The 10,124-nt window shown below is 34.7% G+C and overlaps 1 protein-coding gene across 1 annotated transcript; it reads right to left on the bottom strand.

Moving 5' to 3' along the window:
• Positions 1-3,156: 3,156 nt before the first annotated feature.
• On the bottom strand, positions 3,157-9,701 carry LOC127117907 (la-related protein 1A). Its single transcript, XM_051048034.1, has 14 exons — positions 9,103-9,701; positions 8,218-8,761; positions 7,897-8,083; positions 7,603-7,693; positions 7,405-7,476; positions 6,355-6,860; positions 5,991-6,060; positions 5,781-5,882; positions 5,347-5,675; positions 4,694-4,843; positions 4,522-4,585; positions 4,189-4,334; positions 3,950-4,054; positions 3,157-3,851 (listed from the first exon to the last, which is right to left on the bottom strand). Exons 1-14 carry the CDS (start codon positions 9,370-9,372, stop codon positions 3,695-3,697), a joined length of 2,793 nt encoding a protein of 930 aa, XP_050903991.1. The 5' UTR covers positions 9,373-9,701; the 3' UTR covers positions 3,157-3,694.
• Between the last annotated feature and the right edge of the window lie 423 nt (positions 9,702-10,124).

Here is a 10,124-nt window from a genome sequence, read left to right as displayed (position 1 = left end):
GCGAGTACAATAATCTCGCATATTGTAACACAATACAACTATACTCCATCATACAGGAAGGCTTGGATAGCTAGGACAAAGGCGGTTGAAAAAGTGTATGTCAATTGGGAAGAGTCTTACAAACAACTTCCAAAATACTTGGTGTCTCTTAAACAGTATGCTCCAGGGATTATTGTCAAGTTGGAAACATTGACGGCGTATACCCCAGACGAGACTTGTGCTATTAGAAATAGAATATTCCACCGCCTCTTCTGGGCGTATCAACCATGCATCAAAGATTTTGCTTTTTGTAAACCTATTATACAAATTGATGGTACATGGTTGTATGGAAAATATAAAGGAATGCTACTGATGACAGTGGCACAAGATGGCAACAACAACATTTTTCCAATCGCCTTTGCCCTAGTTGGAGGGGAGACTACTAAGGGATGGAGTTTTTTCCTAAAAAATCTTCGATTTCACGTTGCTCCTCAACCAACTTATGTTTGATCTCTGACCGACACCCTTCAATAGTGAGTGCCTACAAAAACATTGATAATGGTTGGCAAGATCCTCCGTCAACACATGTCAACTACATTAGACATATCGCTTAAAATTTTATGCGGGAGATCAAAGACAAAACGTTGCGGAGAAGGTTGTCAATGCAGGTTATACATTAATAGAACCTTCTTTCAAACACTACCGCGAAGACATCAGATTGTCAAACACAGATGATGTACGGTGGCTCGACAGTATTCCATTGAAGAAGTGGAGTAAGGCATACGACAACGGTCAATGTTGGGACCACGTGACAACAAATCTTGTGGAATCAATGAACTCTGTCTTCAAAGGCATCTGAAACCTACCTATAACCGCTTTAGTGCAGTGTTACAATATGTGTAGTTGTTCAGTGATGCTTCAATGAAATTCATTAAACACGAAGCTGCCAAAGCTAACACGCACGTGGTCATGGTGTTTGACCGTACTAAAGGTTGGTACAGTGTTACTGAGTCCATGGATCACAATGAAGGCATGTCGAGGGGATAATATAGTGTGGAACTAGATAGAGGTTGGTGCGATTGCGGAAAGTTCCAAGCCTTTCGTATGCCCTGCTCCCATGTCATAGCGACATGTTCAAAGGTTCAAAGGGATCCATCATACTTACTATTCGACATTTACAAAGTCATAAGCATGTCCAATGTTTACAAAATTAACTTTTCAGTGGTAGCAAAAGAGAATTAATGGCCTAAATATCAAGGGGACATTCTCTGGCACAATGAAGTAATGCGAAGAAAGAAAAGGATCGCCCAAACAACACTCGTATTCGAACCGAAATGGATACAGCGAACAAAATGGTTTGATTATGTAGTTCATGTCGTCAGCCCGGTCACGATCGTACTAACTGCCCCAGTGTTGGAACAAGCACAACAAGATAATTTTAATTGTACCTCTTTTACTTTATATTAAAAACAACATTTATTTCATATGATAACTTTGTGAGGAAATACCATCACAAACAAATACAACACATTCAACACACAAGCAACACACAAACAACAACACAACAGACTACAACAAATAAAATACAATTACTATAACTATGTGATTACAACCATGAAAACAATTTTGAACATACTATACATCATCATGTGAACGTCTCTGTCAGTCTTAATATTCACACATACATGCACTTCTCCATTTTGGTTGAACGTGGACTCAAGCCATTGAATTCTTCTAATCCTTTCACCCTCTGCAATTTCTCCATATAACCAACGGTTCAACGTCCCATTAAGACGTTCGAACGATTTTATATTCCAAAGTCGAATCTTTATCGGAGGTTGCACTACTGAAAAGATTAAATCAGCATTTCTGTTGTGAATGTATTCAGACATGGTTAAAGAACACAAAATTGAAGGAGATTGAAGGAAAATAAAAGAAAATGAAAGGAGAGTAAGAAGTTGTCTGAAAAAATATGGGAGATGCGCATGGTATTTATATATCAAATCATGCATGCATGCGTCAATGCCCTAGGCGCCACACACACATGGCACAAGCACACATGCATGCGTCGGATGCATGGGCGCACACACTCAACCACACATGCATACGCCAGCTCCAGTGACGCCTCCTTTAAATGGTTATTGAATGCGTCAATTCAACAGACGCATCAGTAGGGAAAAGTGATTATTTTGATAATTATTTTAAAAAAATAATTTTTAAATTTTAAAAAAATGATTATTTAAAAAAAAAACTTAGTATGGAGGTGATGACAGTCGAGAAAACATATCTTATAATATAATTTTTTTTGGATGAAGATTAAATTCATCCGTATAATCATTACGTTTCAAGTGTATTATTATATTCCACCTCTTAGAAATTATAACTAATAAATAATTGAGAGATATATGATAATATTATTTTTGGAGATTTCTAAATTGAATAAAAAATGGATATTTGAATTTTCGGAAAAATTTTACAAAGAGATTATTTCATTGTTCATTAAAGAGGAAAATGAGAAAAATAAAATCGATGGTATTATACAATTTTATTTTTAAAAAAAAATTATAAAGAAAAGTATTAGAATCACACCTGTTTGTAAACTAATTTTCGAAGTGTTAAAGCTTTTATAAAATGTAATTTTTTTTAATAATCTTAAATTTTTTATAAAATGTAATTTTGAATATTTCATCTTTTTGTTTTATTTTTTTAATATTAAAATTTTAAGAAACCACTTAAATTTAAAACTATTTTAAATAATTTTCGTAAGAGAAAGGAATATGCATGCACAACCTTTAACCTCTTCTCATAAAATCATATAATATATATTTATATTCAACCTTTAACCTCTTCTCATAAAATCATATAATATATATTTATATTCAATAATATATTTTCATAAATTTTTCACTAAAATATATAGTTTCATAAACTTTAACTATATTATAAACTTCAATAATATATATTTATATTATAAATATTGTATTAATCTTTTACTTTGTTAAAAAATAAATAATTTATTATTTAAAAATTATTTTTCATAAAAATTATTTTTAAAAATATGAACTTAGAAACGATGGTCAAATTCCTTGAGGGTGATTATACTAGTATGTAACTTGATAAGATGTTCAATCACATCCAATCAAGGCACTAAATAGCATTTTGGTGTGACAATAATAATTACATCTAAAATGATTGAGCATTTAAAGTTACAATAAGAAGATCAACACTCTTATTGTTCAAATTTGGCAAAGGAATAGTATAGTATAAAGTACAACCATTTTCCTTCATTTTCACCACCATCAAAATTAAAAAGACAAAGATCCTACTCCTCCATCTTATGTTTGTAATGTTGACAACATCTTCTAAGTCTATCATCTTATCTTTATGTACACAACAACATTTGAAGGCAAGAAAATGTGCCTCCCCAAGTCTACATGATCCATCAATGAAAAGATCAAAGTGTATACACCATATAGAATGATCCATCAAAGAAACTTTGAAAAGACTTGGTAATCATCACCAACCAATCTCAATCTCAATCTATATATAGAACAAACAAAAGGATCTTTCCTTTTTTTCCCATTCAAAAGGAAAAACGCATGCCGCTACGCAAACTCATATTGTCTAAGTTGTTAGGGTAAATTTCCTTTCAAAACTGTGGATGCCGTCAAAACTCATGTGCCACATGTATTTACTATTTCAAGGCATATCATCATCATTCAAACTTATTTGTGACGTCTTTCGGTGCATTCTTTTCTTTCGCACGGAAATCCTCCAAACTTCGAAACTCTTCTTTGAGCAACTTATCCAGTTCAGGATGTTTTTGCAGTGGTTCTTTTTGGTTGCGCATCTTGCGATAGTGGTGAAACGCCCTGTCAATGCCATGAATATATGAACAAGGTGTAAATCGCGAGTTATGATAGTGTGAAGTGAAGTGTCGAAAAGTGAGATGAGAGTAAATCAGCTTTACCAATATTTTTCCAGGCCATACAGGTTGCCTTTATGATAGTAATCCAGCGTCAGCTGTTCGAAATCCTTGTACAAGTCATCTCTAAATTCCTTCTCCAAACCATAACTGAACAAGGAATTGTTTAAAAAAACAGATGAATTGGATGCATCAATGCTTTAAGGTAAAAAACAGAAGATGAAATCTAAATGATGATTCCAGCTTCTCAAGCACATGAGAAGGGCGTAATTCGAAATTGTTACCTGTAGAACCTGAAAAGGCACTCCATGCCATAATAATAATTAGCAGCTGCGTCTTCCTTTGCTAACTTCTTAAATTCATCGTACATAGAAGGAACAAACATGTCTCGAAGAAAATAGCACCAGAATCTGTATAATGTATTCATTTCCTGCATACATTACACGAAAGGAGGTAATAAGCAAGTGTATGACTGAAAGAAAATAAAAGTTGCAAATAACATAGAAAATGCACAGGCTCGATGCACAATAAAAGGAACTGGAACAGAAAGAAGCATTAGTTAGTACGGAGATAATGATATTAATGTTCTTCATAGATAGTTATGAAATAAAGTTCACCTCACTGCAGCCAATTCCAAGTTTCTTTCTATCATTCAAGCATTTTTTATGATATTTCAGGTACCTGAAAGAAAATAATATTCACATGATGAAACATGAAAATGTAACATTAACATATCTTATATCTAGCTAGTGCGCATGAACACATACAGTAAGGCAGCATTATACTTACTTTTGTTGTTTGAAACCATTTTCTTCTAAAAGCTGGTGGCTTGGATGCTGAAAAGGTGGAAAAGACTTTGGCAGCGAACCTACAGGCGGACTACTTCCAGAAAGACCGCCATGGCCATGGGGTGAACTACTCAATTTGGAAAACTTGAGACTGCAAAATTAAGATAATTATCGGAAATAGCTTTCCAGGAATAATCAAAATCATCTGCCCTTTCGTTACAGATTGTAAACAAAGTGGTTTTTGCCTTCAATAATTTAGAGATTATCTTTAAGAGATTTTTAAGAAAATCAAAAGCTAATTAGTGTTTGTTTACTTACCATAATGATTTTTTTTTAAAAATCTACCAAAAGTGATTTTTAAGATAAGCTACTTAAAATAGCTTTTCATTAGAAAGAGTTTGAATTTTTTTTCTCTTCCAAATTTTCACTTCTTAAGTTGTAACAATTGGATGAATACTCCTCAAAATGTTTTTTTTAATAGTAAAAAGCCCTTTGCATGAGAAAAACATGGCACTTGAACAATTCATTTTCATGTTGTTTTCTGATATAATAATTTATTTTGATATTCCTGTATAGGAGAAATGTAGGGGAAAAGAGGAAGCAAACCATTATCATAATAGTCCTCAGGAAGAGGAACAATCATTCTGAACTGACCTGTGATTTTCAGGAGGCGTGGAAGAAAAGAAAAAACCAACTGAATTACTAGGTGGGCTTTCAGATATAACTCCATGAGAATTACGGCCGGTTCCATGGTTTCTAAAATTGGACGAGAAAAACCGCTGCGTAAGAGAAGATTGATGCTTGTGAAACACTTTTGGTTTCCTTCGAGAATTATTGCCTCCAGATTCTTCAACACTTCCAACGGCATTCTCGCCTGGATTTATATTTGATGCTCCTGAAGTATGGCTTTGAGATTTTAAAGTACGCTCTTTGTTGTTAGAGTTACTCTTTCTACGATTAGACCGTCTATTATGTATAAGTTCCTGTTGAAAGTTGGATGGAGCAACTAAAAGTTTAATAAAATGAAAATGATGAAGTACAATATCAATTATAGATAGTGAAAAAGAAGATAAGAATGGTGTCTCAACCTGCTCGTAAAAGTAAAGTCCGTCATTTATTTGAGAAGCAAGCTCATTGGAGATGGTTTTTGATTCTTTACTACCACCTGTTTCCTTTTTTGGATCACCATTCTGTACATTCAAACAAAAAATTGAATAAATAGAATATAAATTATTAGTTGTTATGAGGAAAAACTGATCATATAATGAAGTATGAACTTGGGATATGAACAGCAATACCTGAGTAACGATTACAAGTCTCTGAACATCCTGCTCAATGACAGCCATCTCATCGTCTTCATCATCAATCCTATTATTAGGCAACAAAATCCATCAGATGAATGTACAAACAAATGTTTAATGTAAATGGCATAAAAAATCCTAATAGCATTCTGTAATGGATGCCCAAAGGTAAAGAAGGGATTTTAACACTTCAAAGAGAACATGTTAACATGGCATTAACAAAAGAGCACAGCATAGTGCAAACAACAAAACAAACAGAAATCCATTTGAAGAACTGATTTTAACAGAAACATGTGGTGTTATATTAAGCATATTCCATAAGAACCTTATAACTCAGAACAAAGAACTGGGAAGTAAGTACCTTCCAGCAGAAGAAAGCTCAGTCTTCTTCTGCTCAAGCTCTATCTCTTCATCAAGCAAAAATGTATTGCCAAAATCATCGGCTGAAACATCAACGTTTCTAGTCTTATTGTAGTCGACTACTTTGCTTTTCCTCTCAGTTTCTTGTGGGCGGCAAAAGAAATTAATATGAGTTGTGTCAGTTTTGCTTGTTACTGCATGTGATATATTATCATTGAATTGATGACTGTCAGTATCCTGTTCTTGGCTCATATCAGGAACTTGAAATGCATCTTTGTTTGACAGATTCTGCTCTGTGAAAGTTGAATTTGAATTATGAGCAGTATCTTTAAGAGTTGCTTCAGAAGACTCCTTGGTGTTATCTCCAACAGCATCACTATTCTGACATGAATTCTCAGTAGCCTCTATAAGTTGGTCCTGTTGAACCTCAGTCACAGATGATCCTGAACTTCCGGAGGATGCTTGAATCCATTTTGACCAATTGTTGCGGTTCCTTATCTTGTCACCCTAAATATATAAAAAATTCCAAGAGGAAACTTAGAAAATGATGCAAAATTTTAAATAAAATAAAATAAAAGCTAAATCTCTAAAATATCTCCAAATTTTGTTGCCCTTTATGCTGTGGTGAGGTGACTTAAAGTAGGTGTTGTGTGTATATTATATATGGAATATAAATATAACAACAAGTAGTTGGACACAACCTAACATTATATCAGAGTCTATCATAGACCTGTATCCATGCCAGGGGTCAATAGCCCTGGGATCGAAGGGGTATTGGATAAAAGCCCGTGTAAAATTAAAAATCAAAGGGCCCAATACTGGTTGTGGTGTGAGTTAAACCCAAAATCTAATAGAACTTAAAAAACAAACTTTTGTATGCAAAATGCCCCAACAGTCCAACACCCATCTCTCAAAGTCCACCAACAAAGAATCATAGCCTCTCAATTTAGCTATAGTGTTCGTAACACTAAACGGCAACGAAAAGATCCTAGGTTGTGGCCACATGCATTAGAAACCAAACTTTAAAAAGTAAAACATGCAAGAATATAACCTGCACTTCCACATTATCGGAACTTTGAAGCACATCAACGATGAAAGGTATGTCTGTGCTCATCCTCTTGACCTACAACAAGAAAACCCACATGACAAGGGTAAATTGGAACAACACAGATTACATAACTCACCAGAATATATCATACAGCTGTAAAATTATTAAGGAATTGAGAGGCAAAATATGTTTTAGACATACCCTTTTAAAATCAGCAACAGTGGATATGGGAACCCATCCTTGGTCATCCATCACGCCAATAAGATAAGGGTCATCTTTCAAATTTTCATCACTGCCAAGTGAAGGCTCGGAAATCAGCAGTTTGAAATCAATGGAAGCATCATGCTCATAATATAGGTGAGCAGATGTGAGATAAAGATAGACAAGAGGATAGTTACTCAGCGTCTTAGGTATTTAGGTCAGATATTTACACGTAGCCAAAAGATCAATGTCAATGAAGATAGCGAGGCTATAGTCAACAATTAAATCACTTACCTAAAATAATACTCAATCTGTTTAAGAATGCGAGCCTCCAAAGGTAGAGTTTCTGGAGCCGGTGGTTGAGGTGGAGTTGGTGGTTGAGGTGCTGGGTTAACAGGAGGATATGGAGCATAGTGCCTTGGAGGGGGGCCTCTGATGGAGCCAGGAGGTGGCATTGGGACACACCACATCGGTGTATGTCCTATGACAATTAAAAATATGGATTTAAGAACTAAGAAATGGAGAGTTAAAAATCGGTGACAAAAACAAATGTGAATAAGTGGTTAATTGCATGATCATGTGCATAAATCGGAGATTGAGAATTGGAGATTTTACCTGGGAAGCTTGGACCAACCATGTACCCTGGAGGTGGAGCATAAAGCGGAGGTCTTATAAAGGGCCTTGGGCCCAAACCGTGTTGCATAGGAATGTTTGGTCTGGAAGGAAAGGGTCTTTGATGATGCCAACCATGACTCCCATGTTCACCTTGTTCTTGGATATTTGGTCTTCCATTCGGATAATTAACATACGCATTTGGATCCCCATGCACCGGAGGCTGACCATTTTTTGCATCAACAGCATGAGCAGGTGGAGGAAAACCTTGTCCAGCCACCGGGGGTACAGGTTTCATCATAGGGTTGTCAACATTCTGATAAGGTCCTGAACCAGGTGGATAAGCATACGCAGGAACAGCCATGTGAGGCGGAGGGGGTGCCATAGGATGAAAAAACTGATGAATTGGCTGCTGATGATAAGGCATCGTCGCCATAGGAAAGTGAGCTGCATCATTGTTGTGATTGTTCCGCTTAGGGCCTGGCTTTTGATAGCGTGGCGATGGCATCTTATTCAACGGATTGAAGTTTCCAGAACCATTCGATTTCTGTCGAGTCACAGATCCATACAACAAAGAAAATCAGTCAAACAAGCAAAAAAAAACAATATGACCTATGACCTAAGAATTTCGTCAAACATCATGACTACAATGTTTTTTTACTCTTTACTTATATACCAACATAGGTTAATGTTAATGCTAATCAATAATCATAATTCTTAAATCTTGCAATAATTAGGCAAAATCATTAAAAATAGAATAAAACAAAACATGTTTCTCCAAAACAAACAAACTCAATTAAAACAATATCACATAAACTAACAAGATCTTCTTAACTTAATTCACCAAATCATAATGCTATCAATTACAACAAAAAACATCAAACAAACCTGAACAACAGAAGAAGCTCTTGGAGCAACCTCACCAACACTAGACACAGAAACTACAGCAACATCCTCAACCTTAGCAGAAACAGTGTCAACATGATTCTTAGGTTTCTGAGTCTGAGCATCAGAAAGAGCTGGCCAAGACTTAGTCCCAATCACCATAACAGGAACATCAACGGTTTTCCCATCAACACCACTAGGTCTCTTCCATGGAGACTTAGGAGCACTAATCTCCTTCTGATCTTCACTAATCTCACTATCAGCAATCACCATAATTGTTTCTCTCTCACCAATTCCTAAACCTCACGTGGCAAATTAAACAAAGAATCTAAACAATGAAAAAAAGGTAATCAGATATTGACTTAAAAAAAGTGAATAAAAATTGAAACTTTATGTGCTAGTTGGAATCAATGATGTTGAAAACAGGAATCAATGGAAGAATCAGTTGAAAATCTCATGTGAGTGTATGTGTGAGGAGAGAGAGAGAGTTTTGGGTGAGTGTGGCAAAAGAAGCAAATTAGGGTTTGTGAGTGATGTAGTGATGTTTATGAGACAGTTGCAAAGGTTTAACAGACGCCAAAAAAACAAAAGTGTGCGGTAACTCTTGAAAGGGCGAAGGACAAAAATGTAATATATACTGAACTTGTTGCTTGATTCTAGTAGGTTGTTTCTACTTTTTGGGGAATTTTTTTATTCAAGACTTTTTCTTTTACTCTTTGAAAGTGTGAAGAAGTAAAATTTCAAGTTAGGATCTTCTAAATTAAAATTTTAAGGATTTAGTTTGTTTTTTTGGAAATTAATTTATCTAAATTATCGGGAATTAGTTTTTTTCCATTTGAAATTTGAATAGAAGATTGGAAATCATTTTTTTCCCTTTTAAATTTGATATTTGTATATTTTGAAAAAATAAAAAATCTATTTCATTGATGTGTTAAGGGGATAATTATAAAAAAATCAAATTTTTAAAGGGTTAAAATAATTCAAAATAAACAAAAATTATATCCTATAAAACTAAAATTATGTTC

This window comes from Lathyrus oleraceus, chromosome 2 (assembly GCF_024323335.1).
Source record: "Lathyrus oleraceus cultivar Zhongwan6 chromosome 2, CAAS_Psat_ZW6_1.0, whole genome shotgun sequence".
NCBI classification, from domain to species: Eukaryota; Viridiplantae; Streptophyta; class Magnoliopsida; order Fabales; family Fabaceae; genus Lathyrus; species Lathyrus oleraceus.
This window is presented reverse-complemented; position numbering and strand designations above follow the sequence as displayed.

What these genes read in the sequence shown, in the direction of transcription:
- LOC127117907 (XM_051048034.1), bottom strand. Translation starts at nt 9,372, where the DNA reads ATGGTGATTGCTGATAGTGAGATTAGTGAAGATCAGAAGGAGATTAGT. An exon ending in GGTTGGTCCAAGCTTCCCAG is followed by an intron (nt 8,084 to 8,217) that starts GTAAAATCTCCA and finishes TAATTGTCATAG; the next exon opens with GACATACACCGATGTGGTGT. An exon ending in GACTTGTAATCGTTACTCAG is followed by an intron (nt 5,883 to 5,990) that starts GTATTGCTGTTC and finishes TTGAATGTACAG; the next exon opens with AATGGTGATCCAAAAAAGGA.